General features: G+C 34.3%; 3 protein-coding genes across 6 annotated transcripts in view; 1 reads left to right on the top strand and 2 right to left on the bottom strand.

The window, feature by feature from the left end:
• LOC117334527 (chromosome transmission fidelity protein 18 homolog) overlaps positions 1 to 5,134 on the bottom strand; it is a 31,339-nt gene extending 26,205 nt beyond the window's left edge. Inside the window, exons 1-8 of the mRNA XM_033894209.1 lie at positions 4,963 to 5,134; positions 4,104 to 4,370; positions 3,667 to 3,843; positions 3,242 to 3,366; positions 1,914 to 1,997; positions 1,484 to 1,537; positions 793 to 918; positions 180 to 368 (exon numbers count right to left, since the gene is read on the bottom strand). Of these exons, the coding sequence (XP_033750100.1) occupies positions 180 to 368; positions 793 to 918; positions 1,484 to 1,537; positions 1,914 to 1,997; positions 3,242 to 3,366; positions 3,667 to 3,843; positions 4,104 to 4,370; positions 4,963 to 5,023 (1,083 nt within the window). The 5' untranslated portion in view covers positions 5,024 to 5,134. The remainder of the gene's footprint in view (positions 1 to 179; positions 369 to 792; positions 919 to 1,483; positions 1,538 to 1,913; positions 1,998 to 3,241; positions 3,367 to 3,666; positions 3,844 to 4,103; positions 4,371 to 4,962) is intronic.
• A 2,627-nt stretch (positions 5,135 to 7,761) lies between these two features.
• LOC117334518 lies at positions 7,762 to 14,958 on the top strand. The gene is made up of 2 exons (XM_033894197.1): positions 7,762 to 7,855; positions 8,474 to 14,958. Exon 2 carries the CDS (start codon positions 8,479 to 8,481, stop codon positions 10,261 to 10,263), a length of 1,785 nt encoding a protein of 594 aa, XP_033750088.1. The 5' UTR covers positions 7,762 to 7,855; positions 8,474 to 8,478; the 3' UTR covers positions 10,264 to 14,958.
• The window catches only part of LOC117334498 (cGMP-dependent protein kinase 1-like), a 112,535-nt gene continuing 106,916 nt past the window's right edge, over positions 12,489 to 18,107 (bottom strand). For all 4 annotated transcript variants that reach the window (XM_033894167.1, XM_033894158.1, XM_033894185.1 and 1 more), the window contains one exon: positions 12,489 to 17,921. The gene's annotated coding sequence lies outside the window, so the exon portion shown is untranslated. The remainder of the gene's footprint in view (positions 17,922 to 18,107) is intronic.

Here is an 18,107-nt window from a genome sequence, read left to right as displayed (position 1 = left end):
AAATTCGACTTTTCACATCCAAATGATATACATATTCTTTATCTGATATATCTCCAACATAAAATCTTCACTTGACACACTCTAATTTATAATGAAATGAGAATTAGGATATGTATTTTCTGACATTAAGAACTTGAAATTTCAAGTTTAAATATTTTAACAGAAGAAAATCTTCCTACTTTCTGTACCGGTCTGTTGAATTTATCCAGCTCTTCTTCCAAGACATCTGCCCCAAACTTTTTCTTCTTGAAGTCTTTTTCATTAGACTTTTTCTTCTTGTTCTTGTCCTTAGCCTTGGTGCTGATCTCCTTGTTGAACACGACATGATCCCACAGTTTGAGCCAGTGTAGAAGTGTTCTGTTGATGAGCTGAAATATCATAACTTCACTATCATCTACTGGATAGCGGATCCCATCGCCAACCATCGTCACATCTTTACAACTTAGAAACCCTCACCCACCACCATCAGATCTTCACAACATAGTGTGTTATGATGATTTGTATTTTAATCACATTGAGAGTGAAAGTATGAAATAACACTTTCTGGAATGTTTCTTTCTGGAAATTTTAATTTCTTATATCATTAAACATGACAACAAACAAGAAAAGTCTGAAATAAGATTTTATCTGAAAGTTCTTATGTCTGCATGTGAGAATGAGATAACTATGTCTTCAACACCAAAAATGGAACCAGTCAGTGAAGTATGCGAGAAAATTATTTCAACCACAGCTTGCAACATTTTTATTCACAGCTTTCTCGTACCTCAGATATGAAGTTGTGAAGTACCTTACCTCTTCACTCAACAAATCTGTGTACTGCCTTGGAGCATATTTTTCTACCCAAAGCAGACCCTTAGAATCGGAGACTACATCATTAGCGATCTCATCTTCATCATCAGCTTCGTCATCAGCGACATCACCATCAAGTTTCCCTTCATCCAAGTTACTGTTTTACAGGAAAAAATTTAAAAATTAGGAAAAGCAAATCTTGATGTGAGATATTCCAACATAAGCTTCTATCTAATCTGTTCTTAAACTACATTCGTGAGAAACTAAAAAAGGTCTGTAAGACAAATGCACCTGCCACTTGACAACCCAGAAATAGTTTGGTGAGGATCGCATCAGCAGTTTCTGAGATACGCTAGTTACATTGCATCAGGACGGGACGGACATGGGTAGCATAGCATGCCTCCCCATTTCATGGCAGGGGCATACAAATGTTCTACAATGCACAACACATGATGACATCAAGAAAAATCAAGACACCAAACAACATCTGAATAAACTTTTTTTTTTCTTCTCTTTTGTATACTAATGTATTTCAATACATGTATAAAGTGAGGTATGACAGAGAATATTTAAATACATTTTTATAACTTGAATATTCAGCAAATCTGTGATCACACAACATCTGAACCCTTGCTTCAGTTCTATTTGGGATTACGTTAGTATAGGATATTCTGAAGTGAACAGACTATGGATACCTGTGGATTTCTTGAGTCAGCCGCTCCGCTTCTTCCATCAATTTCTGCTGCCTCTACAACGCAAAAGTACAGTACTGAATTCATGCATTATAAATTCATGTGTTGTTTTCAATACAAACGAAATCAAAACAAAAACTCCTGTCCAAAAAAAATTATATGACGTATTAGCAACAGAAAAACATACCTTTAACATTAGAGTATTATAAGCATGTAACATCACGCAACATATTTGCTTTAGCTTTATGTGCCCTAGGAGTCAGAATAGTGGAAGTGTACATCCCTGGCGTAATGTTGCTTAAGCAATATTATCTCTAATATACATTCCAAGTTATGATGAGTATTTATAGTATAACATTTCTTACAAATACCCATTGAAATGTACCCGTTTGTATTGTATAACCATATAGGTCATTACAGCAGTTGTGTTACCTCTGTCTCTATTTGGTCCTTCAGTTCATCAAGAGGCACCGCCAATAACTGGGTTTTCTTCACTAGCTTTCCCACATTTCTAAACTACAATACAGAAACATTTGATGATTGTATATGATATGACTTTGGGCTATTCCAGATACACAGGAAACAGTGATAACCTACAAAACTTTATGAACTGATATTTAGGTCGGATTCCCTGTCCTCTATACCCTGGGTGGGGACACATAATAGTTTACACAGAGTCAAGTAACATGTAACAGAACATGATAAATCAAATTCATTTCAATGCTGCCACTACAAATGGAACCTGGGACCACTGGCTTTCTAATCTTATGCTCAAGCGATAAAGCTAAAGAGAAGATCTCTCTAGCCGAGCAGTATATTGCAGCTAGTAGTTACCAGGGTTACATATATACTCCCCTTCTAAGGAAGAACTCGTTCCTTTCCAATGGTTACAGCAATGCTTCCACAAGTAATGCTAAACATAAATTCCAGTCCCTACATGAGCATCAAATGTAACAGAGCATGTGGTAAATCAAATTTATTTTAATGCTTCTGCTTGGGATCAAATGTCTCTGGCTTTCTAGTTTTATCTTCAACTGATTGAGCTAAAGAAAAGAATCTCTCAAGCCAAACAGTATATTGCAGCTAGTATTTACCAGGGTTACAAACAGCTTCCATTGGGGTCACGTTACCAGGGTTACAAACAGCTTCCATTGGGGTCAAGTTACCAGGGTTACAAACAGCTTCCATGGGGGTCAAGTGCCACATTTGTAATACCCTTGCCCTTGTGAAAAGGTATTGGGTCACCTGCCCAACTCATCGTTTTTGGTTTCCCCCGAAAGTCCTTTTTTTGCACACTACCATCCAGAATGCTGAATATATCTTAGTTAAAAAACTTCCTTTGCATTTGTTCTAAGATAAATAAATATTAACTTTATTATTCCTTTTACACTTCGCAGAGTCCCATCAGTCAAAATATTCTTCATATCAATTTTAATCAGGCTTTCTGCATGAAATTTTGAAAATAAAAAGTTTAAGTAAATGTTGGTATGGCATCAACTCAACACTTAGCCTATCAGGCCACATAGGTAACCATGGAAACTGTTACTACACAGGGACTCAATCCCTCTCTACTTAGGATCTGTGGTGGTGTATGGTGATAAAAAGACAGGTGCTCAATGTGTATGTGTGTAGATAGTGGTGGATATTGGTGACTAATAAATATACAAGATATGTTGATGAACTAAGCAATTCAATGGTAACCTATATTATCTATAAATAAACAATAACCATACATGGTTTTGTTTCCATCCATATTTTACCTCAATATCTTGCTCTATTTCGTCCTTGACCTTTATGTAAACTCTCTGACCCTCATAACCTGTTGTCCCTATGAATTCTCCTGATGGTATTCTTCTGAAGACTCTCTTTCTTTCAAAATCATAATCTGAAATGATAATTATAAGCAATGCATTAAAAACGAAGATGTGTGTTTCAGGACAATGCATACATATAATTTTGCATTTCTCACATCATTAAATGATTTTATCAATATCAATCATTGTATAGTAAATATACACATTTAAAAAAAGGACACATAATAAAGTGACATGATAATGCAAACATGTGCACCTTAACCTTGTAACTTCACAATTCATGTAAGATGTATGACACATAATTCTTTGTACATCCAATATAACAATATTCTGTAGTGTTTTAAAATTTATTGTTTATTTCATGTTACTACCTTGTGTAATATTTCTCTGAGTGCTGATTTTCCCTTTGTCTACAGTCTTCTTGATGCGAATGGCTAGGATCTTCTCTTCAGCTGATGGTGAGGCTGGCGGAGTTACAACATTCTCATTTTCAGGTCTTGTCCCTTCTAATGCATCACTTAATCTCTGTCTTTTCCTTGCGGGCACATCTAACGAAACCAGACAATATTAATGCAGTGTGAGGTATACACTAACTTAAGTATTCGTTTAGAATTATTTCTATTATTATTAAAAAAAATTATACTCACTTGCTTATTCTAAACATGCATTATTTTTCCAGGAACATAAAAAGGATTAAATACTACAAGGTAATTTAACAAGAAATAAGTTGAAAACTCTTTTTAATAGTAATTTGAAGCATTGCTTTTTAAACGTCAGAACACATCCTTAAAAATTTTGTATCATGTACCTAAACTTGGCAAACTAAGGTCATACATGTCTTCTTCATCGGACAAGGTTGGAAAGTCATCTTGAGAGCGGCCTCTTTTCTCAGACCTGGAGAGGTTTGTTTTAGGAGTGTTGGATGGGCTATGTAATAGAGAGCCATTGACTGGAGCTGCCGGACTTTCCAGTGGAGTGAGACTAATACTGTCATTTAGATCCTCTTTAACTGTCTTGGATTTCGGTGTTTCAAAGCATAATGTCCTTTTTGACTTCTGAGGACTATAGCTGGGAGCTGTAGAATATAACAGCACACAAATTTACTTATTTATTATTGGTTGCATTAATATTGGGAGTAAAAAAAAAAACAATCTGAAGTATATAAAATTCAAAAATTAGAGTCAAAATTTCAGGAAGACCTTTTACCAATACAAAACACATCAAAATAATAATAATGTATTCATTTTTAAAATTGTTGAAGAAAAAAAATGCAGTTAACAAATAAGTTATAAAGGCTATAACTCAGTACACATACACTGTAAAAATACTGAATAGGCTATATACATTTTGTTTTGTGAACTATATGACTGTTTCATGTAGGTTGCTGTATTTATAGCTATATGACTGATCATGAAAATTTATGATAAATCACGGAACGTCGCCGGTAATCGATACCCCTACCGTACGTATACCACATCTGGAAGTTGTCTCTATACCTTGTTTACCGCCAATCCACATCTTATAGATATTAGTTTGAGTGTATGAATGAGATACGTATATGAGATAGCCGGGTCTAAATTAATGTCTTGGTGGTAACACCACTGGGTCTGGGGAACATCAACATATGCATGCAGAAATTATTGAGGTTTGTAAAGCGATTTACTTGCCCTCAAAGTCTTCCATAGCATCAAGTTCGTCGGCATAATCGCATTCAAAATCGTCTTCCATGGTGGATCAATGTTAGTTCACCGTTTGTGTTCCGTGTGGGCCAAGAGCACCGTTATTGTGTTTAGGTAAGGATCAGCTGTTTTGTTGATTTTTGTCTAGCCGCCATATTGTCTTTCCCGCGTTAGTCATTATTAACGATACGCTTTAAACAGCAGAATCGAATAAAACATTTAAGCGACTCTGATGGTTTCCTATTACCGTATTTACCAAGTAAAATTACTCGACATCCATTTTCATTACTCCTTGATTATCAAAGGTGTTTAATTAATAATTCATTTGTTCAGGAGACATAGTATATAGGTCTCTGATGAAACAAATATATAGGTCTCTGGTTTCATTAACCGAATTTCCCCCTAAATGCATAATTTGGATAAATAACTAAACAACAAAATTATCATGAAACTACAGAAATTTGATGCTCAATGTGGAAGGAATTATATATATAAGAGTTCGTCAACTTACATGTAATTTGGTTAAATCATGCATTCAATATCTTTAATAAAAATACCCTCTTTATATTCATGATTTTTTCACTAAAACTAACAGAATATAGTCAGGGACATATATATATATATTATTATACGTCCCTGATACAGTACAAGACTTTCAAATTTCATCATTAGAAACATGAAAGGGACAGAAGCATAACTATTTTCTTTTCGGCTGCTAAAGATTGGAGATCCTTACCGGGGAAAAAAAAAAAATAAATAAATAAACACAAATTCGAAGTCAGTGTTATAACATATCTGGTTTCTCATTTTCACAAAGTAGAATCTCACTATCATTTGTGTTATCTTTTTATATAAAAAAGGCTTAATGGTAGGCCAACAATCTTTAGGCTGTGGCCGCCATGACATCTTTCAAAAAAGTAATTATGTAGAGATTGTTTTTTAAGTTGGTGACCGAGTTACGTTAGGATCTTTAATTTTCCCAGTTACGTTTACGAGGGCTGATTGATATATTGTGATCCCCATTTGGAAGGATTTGAATTTTGACGGCGGTGTTTAAGGGCATCAATGCCACTTTTATAGAACTTCTTTTCTTGGTTGTTCAGAAAGGCATCCACTGCATTTTAGGGTTGGGGTTAGGGTTAGGGTGCCTGAAATAGCTGTTTTCAGTTTTGGAACACAACTTTTGTGAGCTTTCCGCGGCGCTTAAATTCCGCCAACCACCATTCCACGGTTGCATATGAAGGGGCATCTTTCCATAGTGTTGCAACCATATCATTATGGATACCCTTAGGTGTTAAACCTTTATTATACAAATATTGGATCACTTCTCTTTCACCGATTTTGTCCATTTTACAGAAGCCGCTTGTCTTGTTTACTTTAGAGTGCTACCTAGTCGATATAAACTAACCAAATGAGACCAGTCCTACGTCAATACGAGGCTCACAACATATCAATCATCATTTTAATGCGTTGTTTCCTTGTAGTAGTTGGTGACTACATCACTGAGCGACATATACCCCCCCCCCCCCCCCCCCCCCCCCCACCACCACCCTTCCTTTTTTGTCCCTTTTCCTTTCTTATTTGTTAATTGATAGTTAGTGTTTTCTCTAAGCTCCATAAACGACAATTGATTCTATATATTTTTTCTTTCACATTTTAATCATATACACGTGATACTGTCCTGTCTTTTCTGCACGGAACTTTTTCCAATCGAATAATTTAATTTCAATCCAAAATAGCTTCAATAGCCACGACATTGACATATATATGTAGACCTATCCAACCTACCAGCCTTTCAAAAGACTGTTAACTTCATAATATCTATAAACTACTTTGTTTCTTTAGTATCATTACAAGCCCTAAGAAGTGGTAGGGCTTCAAGTCCTACCATCGCCTTCAAGTCCTACCATCGCCTTCAAGTCCTACCATCGCCTTCAAGTAAGTCGTGGTACAAATTGTACATATTATGGAGAAACATCGATCCCCATCATATGGAATTATTTAGCGGAATGGAGAGCGAATTTCCTGTTATGATGTACTGCTACCCTCTATATATGACTCTAATGTCTTGTAGCTTAATCTTCTAAAGACCTTTAGGATAAGTCTTTCTTATACATTCTTCATCCTTCTTTTGTCTCCTACAATGCATGTTGTAATATTCTGGGGGGAAAAGACCTACATTGGCATGACAATCGACTTTTTATATAAGTATTCAGGACCCAGGTCCACGGTGACCTTATCTTACCTTGCCTGTCTCATTGACCTCCTCCTCAGATTGTTTGGTAAGACAATCACTAATCTCCTCATGAAATCTAGAGTTATGAAATCTGCCTATGGCTCCGAATTGGTCTTTTTGGAATTTTCATCACAGGAATATTTTTCATATTAAGAGGTTCACACCTATATAAAATGCTATACGAGAGCTTCATATATATATAACCTCTTATTTATCAATTTCGTGTCATGTGAAACTAGACGAACTTCAGCGCTTAGATCTGAAGTTGTACAGTAACAAAAGAGTTCTTGATTATGAAAACATATGCGATATCCCACAGAATAAGAACGTGAATATATATATACTTGTATGTACTGACTCATGCAATCACTGTTTTTTTGTGGACGGAATTATATATATTATATATTTAGGACGGATATCATTTATTTACAAACTAAATAACTGGTTTCGCGTGATGTTATGTGCACAAGTGTATTTGCCAAATAAAAATAAGTGACAAAATCGAGATTCCACAACACCGGAAGTGTGTTTCTTTAGGTAGATTACGGTACCGAAAAGTATATATCTGTATGTGATGTGAATTTCGTCGTTAAGTTTAGCATAGGGTTATATTCATTTAAGAAGATCTTTTGTCTGGAGATTCAGGTAAGCATCGGGGTTTCAGGGTCTACTTAACTGCATTATCTTGCTCAATGCTGGGAGCCGTATACAGTTCAGTAGCAACCATATTATCCCATATATATGTTTACACCATTGCTAATGCCTGTATATTGTAACGTTGTAGTTGGAGTTGGAAACATATGTACACATGTTGGTATATTAATCTTTCCATTATGATATGCCAATTAAAAACAAGGCAAAAATTGTTATCGATGATGTGTCCGAGAAACAGGCCATATCTAGTAAAACTAGTTAATTAATATGGTTCGTACTAGAAATCCCTCTACGTAATGGCTCACTACATTTCTATTTTGAGCCTGCAGTATCGACCTAGCGTTAAGTTACTGAATGACAATAGGCCTAGTGAATGGCGTCACTGTGTATAATGAACCTGTACTGCATATGAGCTTATTTAAAGGTATCATGTAATTATGCGTAAAATCTAAACGGGAGGACAATCGATCCAATTTAAACAAATTCTTCAACCATAACATGTTTTTTCTTTTCCTTTCTTTTTTTTTTAGCACAGAATGAGTTTAAAGTTTTACAGGGGTGCATCTATAACTATTTCATTAAATTAATCAATTTTGTACATGCTTTCAGATATCATGGAGCGTTTTGTTTCGGAAATACAATACAATTTATTCGTAGACTTCAAAAGCCAAGAAATTTTCGAAATGAAGAATGCAGTAGAAACATTACTCAATAATTTAGCTGGAAGTTTGAGAAAGACGCATCCATTCTTTGACGTTTCCCGCATAGTAGCTTGTGGGAGCATGGCGGAGGAAACAAGGAACTGGAGGCGTTCGGATGACGGTCATTATATTATCGAATTTGATTATCTAGCACATCTTAAGTATCCGCCAAAGTTTACACTGGAAGACGGTTGTTCTGGCTTCATGCTTATACTAGACCACCAAAGACACATGGACAAATATTGTAATAAATTCAAATCGTTAGGGAAACTGAATGCACTGAATCAAGGAAGACTAGCATTTGCTTTCAATTTTGACCTGTTGAAATCCGTAAGTGCATTGTGTAACTGCTACCGGTTTGATACCGCTATAAATATTGTCGATAGTAGTAACTGCTGCAAGATATTCTCCCATGGAACATTATATAAAATGATACAGTACTCCGAAGAATGCACTTGCTGCAAAGTAACCAAGGAGACGGGGGTCCTGAGGTTGGCCACTGGAACTACCACTGGTTCGCCATATTTCCATGGATGTAGTCTTGTTTTTGAGTGGACAAGCAACACAAACAAATTGACACCACAATCTGGAGTTCGAAATGAAAAACCAGTCATCGTTTTGATAGATTTTGTTCCAGCAATTGAATTAATACAAAGAAAATCAGAACTTGGGAGTAAATTCCTATCCTCTATGCAACATGAAAACATGGAAACCACTGAAGATTTGGAACACCATTGCTTCCTGGTAGGGAAGGGATGCAACAAGAAAACACATGAACTGTGTTGGAAAATTTCCAACTGTGTCCGCGAAATCAGAATCCTTAGAGAGACCCATGTCTATCATCGCTATGCGTATATGATTATGAAATTTATAAATGAATGCTTATACTCTAGTTTCCCATTAACTACAGGAGTACCCACAACATATAAGCTGAAAACAGCAGTGCTGCATCACTGTATGGTCTGTTTAGGGTCGCCACCCAACGTCATGTCCTGTGTACAAGACATCCTTCAATTCTTGTCATGTAGCTATTCCAAACAGACATTGTGTAACGTTACGAATGGATTGAACCTCCTACTTCCGGAACACATTGACAAATTTCCTCCACAGCATATCATTATGCACTGCAATCGATGCAAACTCATTGGGGACTGTTTCACAAGCACCGCCGACTTCTTACATCAGACGAATGTTTTCGAAGATAAGTGTACATTCCAAAAATGCTCTGAGGCATTTAGGTTGTTGGGACAAACGTATGAAAAAGCTTGGAATTCAACCGAAGTGGAAGTCGTATTTACAGTTGACAGGAAAATGGTAGCCAAAGCTCTTCGTCAATTTATGACAGGGGGGAATGTTCATCACCAACTACAGTCAGCTTTATGCAATAACGGACCGCTAGATGATCATTGGACGAAGACTCTACATCCTATTCAGTGCAGTCAGGTCAGAGAGATGTACAATTTTCATCACATGCACTGCCCTGAACCTATCGGAAGGGAAGTCACTTCAAAAGAGCGTCTCTTGACAAACTGCAAGATCAACAGTGGTTACTACAACTGGAACAACGAGAGTAGGCTGGAATGGTTCAACTGTATGAAGGAAGACAATTTTGCACAGGACGCCTTAGACTCGGAGTACACGGCGGAGATATTGTTTATTCCCACCAGTATGGGTTGGGCTCACAAAGCGTCTTTATAAAAGCAGGGCGACGTCGACGAATCGATATCGAGTTCACAAGAATGTTCCAAGATGATTGTCTTCACGAGGTACTGTTTAAGAAAGATCGTTTCTATACTTCACCTTGTCGCGAAAACACCATGTAATCTATTTTCAAGAGTTGTATTTGCTAAAATTCCAACACGATCACTGGTTGGACCCATGTTCATATCGATCATGCATGTATATGTATATATATTCAAAATATGTACTGATAACACCATCCTGAAATAGAATTAAAGAATTCTTGTTAAGTTGTAAATATCTTCCTATTGTTAAGCTAAGGTAGTGAAACGGCTCAGCATATACATGCGCATGTGCACTCAAAGTTTGTTTGTTTGTTTTTTTTTAAATTCATTATCGTAAATTATGAAATTCATAGGAAATACTCATTTATTAAATATTTTGGGTCTTTTGCACCTCTCCATTCAGATTTCGGCATTTCTTTTTTTTATCTATTCCGAGTCTTTGTTTGGTCCTTTTGATTCTACTGTATCTAACTCTTCATTCGTTTTAAAAGGTAGTAACTTCTTGTGTGTCTTTAGTACAACCCCCTGACATTGGACAATATCTTATTATCTATCTATAACTAAGATCATAATGATAGGTATACACTAGAGCTCGTTAAATACCGTCCTGTATATATTTAACTTATAGATGATGACACACCCCTTATTACTATGGTCGTTCAGGAGTATTGATTGTAGTACACTCTTTAATTAGCATAAGACGTGTGCGCATGTCTCTTGATAAGGAACTGTTGTCGTCGAAGTAATACATCAAGTGAATTAGATTGAAGTATAACTGGACATACTGACATTCGATTGGTGAGGGAGACTCGCTAAGGGCTGTTAGCGTTTTACAGCAGTCTTCATGTGACAGGTATTGACAACCCTCATTTAGCTTTTGTACGGTTGCATATGTCATGGTTATATGCTTTTGATATTTATTCATTTTGTACATAAATGGTGTTTACTGTTTGTGTCGTGTTTTCAGCTTGGGGTGATATGAAATTCGTGACAGAAAATCGAATATAGTTTCTAAAACAAAAGAAATCGGTCACTGAACAGAAACACAAAGATTCATGACCATAGCAACAGTAACCACATTCTTAAAATGGAAATTGATCGCTCTACTTCTTATTAGCATTCTTTCATCTTTGTTGATGGATTGTGCTTGATTAAACACTATTAAGCAATTTCGTAACAACTCCACTTAAAGACAGTATCATTCTCAAATATATCACACATTATATCCTTATAGCTATTAATTAGGTCTTAATCCCCTAACAATTATAAGTGATATATTCAGGGACATGGTGTATGCTAATACATCTATGTCCAATCCTGAGTAAAAAAAAACAAGGCCACAACACAGATAGCATCGTCATATGTCCACCATATCAGCTTTAATGTGCCGTCTGCAATATCGGAGGCGGGTCATAGAGCTAAAGTTTGTTCTGGAAATTGAATCCCCGCTACACTAAGGCACTACAGTGTGTATGTTATAAAATCTGTTAAAGGGAAAAATGCTAAAGTTTATTTCGGAACATTCATTTCACATTCTTTTGTAATATACCATGGCGTATTTGCATGTTACATACAAATATATGTTTCTTTTGTATTTGAATTATTTTCTTTATTATTCCCTGGCGAACAATTAAAAAAGATTCATAATGATATATATTACAATTTGCTCATTTTGCGTGTCAATTTCTATTACATGACATTACCCCCTAACAAAAATCGTAATCGTATGGATCGTGCATCACGAACACCAAATTTGTTAATTTCTTAATACACAACTCAATAATGGGACATAACTCCCAAGAAATGAAAATGCGATCGCGAACACAAACCATTAGGTGCTAATCACGTGCACCAAGTCCCATACGTTAATTCGGGCAAACTTAAATCTAAAGACAGAAGGAAGCTCCAATTCCAGTGAAAGAACATATCCTCGTCTCGGCATTTCTATAGCATGAATTTATTAGCAATGAATGTGAGATTGTATGGTAATGTCGTACCGATCAAGATTTCTTTGATTTAGGATTAAGAACATATCCTCGTCTCCATTTTCGGCATTTCTATAGCATGAATTTATTAGCAATGAATGTGAGATTGTATGGTAATGTCGTACCGATCAAGATTTCTTTGATTTAGGATTATTACTGTGAAGTGTAATAATTAAGGACAGAAAAACGGACGAATGTTTGGCAAATATTTTATTCAATTGCTCGTTTGGAAGAGCGCACTTTTGAATCAGTTATCATAATTCAATTTATACAAAAATAAACAATGTATCGTCAACATACTATATGCTAGTTGAACCAACGACAACGAGTAAAGTGAAAGTCATGACATTAAATGATATTCCGATTGATGCTTTATAAATGTATATATATATAGTTATATATACCATACATAAAGTTATATATACTCTATATATGGTTATATATATCCAATATATACACCTTATATAAAAGTATATTAATATAATATTTATATAAAGTTGATATACAGCCATTTACTGTATACATCCCTTATTTAAATATTATATAAAGTTATATATGAACAATAAGTATAGTTATGTATACACTTTATATATACCTATTTATACCTTATATATAACCATGTACTATTTATGTATGTATACTTATATCACATGGATAAAACTCGAGTAAAATGACTAACCTACCTTATCTATAATTGCATAAACGCACGTTCCACGCACTCTATATCGCTTCAACATAAGACACAATCATTTTTATTGTATATCTCCACATCTCAACCTGAATGATACATTTTTGTGATTAAATTTAATAACCCTGGCACATCTTAAAAACGTCACAGAAAGAAACGGCGCTTTATCGAAATTTTTATAGTGAATTTATTTCTTCGTCATGTCGAAAAATACTTTAAAATAAACCATCAGACATGTTTCTGTCATTAACAACAAGGCAATGATCATTATTGCCTGTTTCTGACGCCAATGTGATTTCGCATAGAAATGCTGATTACTTTTGCCAAGACCACGCACGCTCCATGTGACGTACTATTACTCGGATACACTCGCGCGATAAAACAACATTATTAAAATGTCTTTCGGTAAACAAGATATAGTGTAGTGATATATGTGTTGATTCCAGGTAAAGTTATACATTTTTTCAACTGTTCTCTTTCATCTTTACTGTCGGTTGCATTGACAGTCATGCTAAAAATGAATGATTCATGTAGTATAATGTTCATAATTAATATAGATGTCTTGGATATTGTCCTTTCAAAGTGAGATTACCTTTCAAACTATTGACTAGAATATCAATATGCAACAATAAAATCATCATATATATGTGCTTGCCTACATTTCTTCTGATGTTTTTGGCAAGTTTCAAAACTATCTGGAAACCATTTTGTTCTGATAAGTCTCTAAATGGAATATGCAAACATAAAAACGAATTAAAACCTATAACAGCATTTAAGAGAGAACGTTTAGCACCTTCATAGAAATAGCGATTACATATAATTATATTGATAACAGAAAAATACATTTCTATTTTACTTAGCAAACAAAAGATACAACGAAACAACTTTCGAACATATTCAATCTCAAATATTCAAATAAGATTTGTTTATCAAATATCATGTTCATCTTATTTATCAAATTCATATAACGATAACTTTTCCTGTGAAAAGAGCCTAATCCCAGTTGAAATACCTGGTCCTATTATAACGTTTAACAGCCTAATGTACTAACGAAAGGTATCTAAGCTCAATCATTTCGAGTATCATAATAAAACATGTGTTGAAAAGAGAAAAACAGTACAAAATCATCTATCTTCGTTGCATTATGTGAAAAACCAACAGTGAATATAACGATTCACCTAATATAATCGTCTTCTCTCTTAAATACTGTCTCTTTACATCATCAGTTAAATATCAGACCCACATTTATTTAGGAACGTATTGTTTAAAGTGTATAGGTATCAAAGACGCAATATGCATGCTCCGACATCGCTGATTTGTTACCAGTATAGCTATATATCTAAACTAAATGATTAGACATTTTAATTCTATTTATCTGAAATCTATTCATTATGTTTAACTCTTTACTGAAAGACCTAGATCGGAAACCCAAAGGATAAGAACAGAAGTCGTCCGAATATACAAAAAGGGAAATTATGTGCGAAGTACCTGCTCGACTGACACTCATTAGGCATCCGCTAGATCAAAGGGTTAGGATAACTGAATAGAGCGCGCCCATTCTAATTATAGCCCCGTGTTGACATTTCAATTGTATGTCATTGCTTGTAGAATCAAGGTTGTGCATTAAAATCTTGTAGATATATAAAATAGACGGCATGATACAGCATATTTTTACATTGATACATAATCATGTTCAATAGTATGTCAATGGACATTTATTCATTGACAGTTGACAGTATGCTATAGATAATTATATATTGATATCAAACATTGTTAATAACCACATCTGCTGAATAGTAATGCATATAATCAGAAGAAAAAAGGGTATCATGAGATTCTTACATTTTGACTGCTAACATATAATTTAGAAGGAAAAAAAAACCCCGATACACCTGATTTGGTTCTTTTTGAAAAACAATGAAGCAGGAAGAAAACATTTACCAAATTTACCCTAAAAGACAAAAAAAAAAAAAAACCCATTGTGTGCAGGATATTCAAGGCTGAACCCACTTGGCTATCCACACAAATATTAATCATGCAATTTATGAAAAGTAAAAGCACATCACAATCAGTTACATTGGACATCAAATTTTTAGTATCCCAGCACATACCGATATACCATTTAAAACAAATAAAATGATTAACAAATCCTTCATTACACGAAACATGAACTTTTTTAAGAGGAATAAATTTCTCCATTATATACATATAACTGACCACATTTGATATTTTACAAAGCTTAACTGGCTAACTATTTTCCGAGTAACCACAGCTACAAACGTAATACATGTTATATTACATAATACACAAAATAAAATATCATAAAATAATAATAACAATAAAAAAAAACAACAATAAAATATGTATATATCAAGAATTGCATTTTAGTGAAGATGTTATTTAAGTGCATTTTCTTTTAGAGCTCAATTATGTTAAATGTTGAAATATTATTATGAGGTATTTTAACTAAATTATTCAAATTTTACACCAGAAATTATTTAAACTATGATACAAAACTTGTTTAATAAGTGATTAAAAAGTTTAGTTTAAACTATTTTGTAGATTTGCACAAGGAAATGTTGTATCAGCAATAATATACACTTTTAGACTGAAATGCTTTTTCTCTAGAGTGAACGTAAATACATGGCGCTTTTAGAGCCTACTAGAGCGAAAAAACACGAGTTGCATCTATTTATCGATCAAGTAAGTAGTATTCACTAAGTTAGTTAAAACTATTATGTTATCTATTTACCAGGTATTAATGAAGACAGTTACTAGTTAGATGTTCAGGCATTCATTAAATGATTGTAAAACCGGGTATTATTTAAGGGAGATATACCTATGATTCTTAACAGTTTACCCGGTATAGCTATACAACACGCTTATTAATCAATTTACAGGTATTAAGTGAGATACGCTTATTAACTAAGTCAGATACACCTAAGATCTTATACATTTTACCAGGTATTTACTGATACATGATTATTAATGAAGACCGATACACTAGGATTTTATACATTTACTGTCATTGAATTACTGTAAATTGAACCGGGAACAATTTAAGCGAGATTCCTCTATGATTCTATATATTTACCCAGGTTTTAACTAGGTGACATTCCATGACCTCTGTGATCTTTCCTTGTCCGGACCACTCATAATAACTAGATGGAGGAATTAATAGCGGTGAAAAACAGCGTAAATCGATATGGAATACGTTATGACAATACCACACCCATTTCTCATTAATTAATTGCTATGGACTCTGAATGAAATCAATAAGCAGGTACGGACATGAAATCAACTTCCGGATGGACAGTACTCCTATATTTCCATTCACAAAGAAATGTACGCAAGTCAAAACCTCTGTTCCAGCGTAAAAATAGCTTTGTTTAAAATCAAATATTTGTTATCAAAGCGTTATATGAGAAGTTTCAGCGGTTCCCTCTAATAAACAAATGTTAAACATTAAAACTAAATGATCAATGGACAGAACAGAACTTAATAATGATCTAATCAATTATATACTATGATAATGATATAATCATTGTTTCAAAAAAAGAAACGATTTTAAAATGTGATTAGTACAAGGGATATTACGATATCATTTTATGATGTAAATGCCCACATACAGTTTATAACTTCCAGTCCTTATAATATACACACACAGACTATCGATTATCCGTTTTGAACACAAGCCACCCAATTAGTCGTTTGCATACATACAATATATTGGCAGTATTGCTATTTCTCTATGGACGAGCATTCTTACTGATAGTATAAAATACAGGACTCCAATTAGCAATATTCAGTAAATCTATCTTGTGATACAATATACGCTGAAATCATTCTCACAGCTGCTATGATATATTAATCGATTATATTTACTTCTGCATCAGTAGAAGTTATATACAGTCACGTACGTATGTATAAATCAATCGGCGACGTGATTCTAACGAACTACATCTAATTGTTACTATTTATCTTAACGAGTATTTATTCAAAAACATTTCCCCTTATTTAATCGACAGAATGAAGGGGTAATGTAATGCCTGTATACATTCGATGATTTAAGCCAATAAATAGTAGAGTCACACAAATTAAAAAATATAATGTTGACTTGTCTCAAATTGTATTTTTTGTTTTGAACATCATGAGTTCGATATGATGTTAAATTGCATACTTGTTTTCAAAAATCTGGTTCATTCTGCCGTTATAACTCATTGTGCCAATATGAGAGCGAAGTCACTGCAAATAGGTCACCGTTCGATTCTAATACTAGTATCAGAAAAAGAAGAACATGTTTAAGGTCGAAACTGTCCACCTGACCGACATTCCGTGAATAATGATACATTTCTAAATGGATATCACAACTTTGTGTCATGGTATGTTATCCAAACACGGTAAATGAAATGGAAATGATTTTCTTGAGATTCAAATTTCAGCTAAACAATCTTATTGTTTAATGCTTCACTACTAAATTTCTCTTGACAACCAATTACATGTTTACTTTCAATTGGACTGTATATGTTGTATGTTAAACGTTATTGGCGTTTAACTCAAATTCATGTACATAAACGATAGTTGACCTTATTCGATGGCTAGACGTAAACACAGTCAGTATGTGTTTAAACTCTGGCCGTTATGAACCCTTTCTAGTGGAGCATACATACAAATGGAGTACATGTATTATCTTAAACCGTATATCAATCATAAAAATATAAACGTAAACAACATAACCTTTCCTAGGAATGAAACAATTCAGAAAGAACTGAATGTCTACTCAACAAGTTCAGAAGAAATTTGGACCACTATTAAAGCTGGTTCAATAACAGACTTAAATAGTTGTAAAACTGAATCAATATCGAACTGAACGGTTCTACGTCTAACTTGATTTTGAGAGAGTAAATGATGTTTTGGCAAATCCGGCTTCACTGACATCTGAAAGTGAATAAGATAAAGGATCATTATACCAGTATACAAACAAGGGAGATAATAGAAATAAATAATCACTAACTTGATCAGTATGTTTCATTACATAAATATATTCCAGTTATACACTGACTATTCAATCCTGAACCACAGCTTGAACTTGTTTCGTCTTTCAAGGACTCGACAGTGATGTTT

This window comes from Pecten maximus, chromosome 1, assembly GCF_902652985.1.
Source record: "Pecten maximus chromosome 1, xPecMax1.1, whole genome shotgun sequence".
Taxonomy (NCBI): domain Eukaryota; kingdom Metazoa; phylum Mollusca; class Bivalvia; order Pectinida; family Pectinidae; genus Pecten; species Pecten maximus.
The sequence above is the reverse complement of the archived record's forward strand: the minus strand, read 5'-3'. Positions and strand labels throughout refer to the sequence as shown.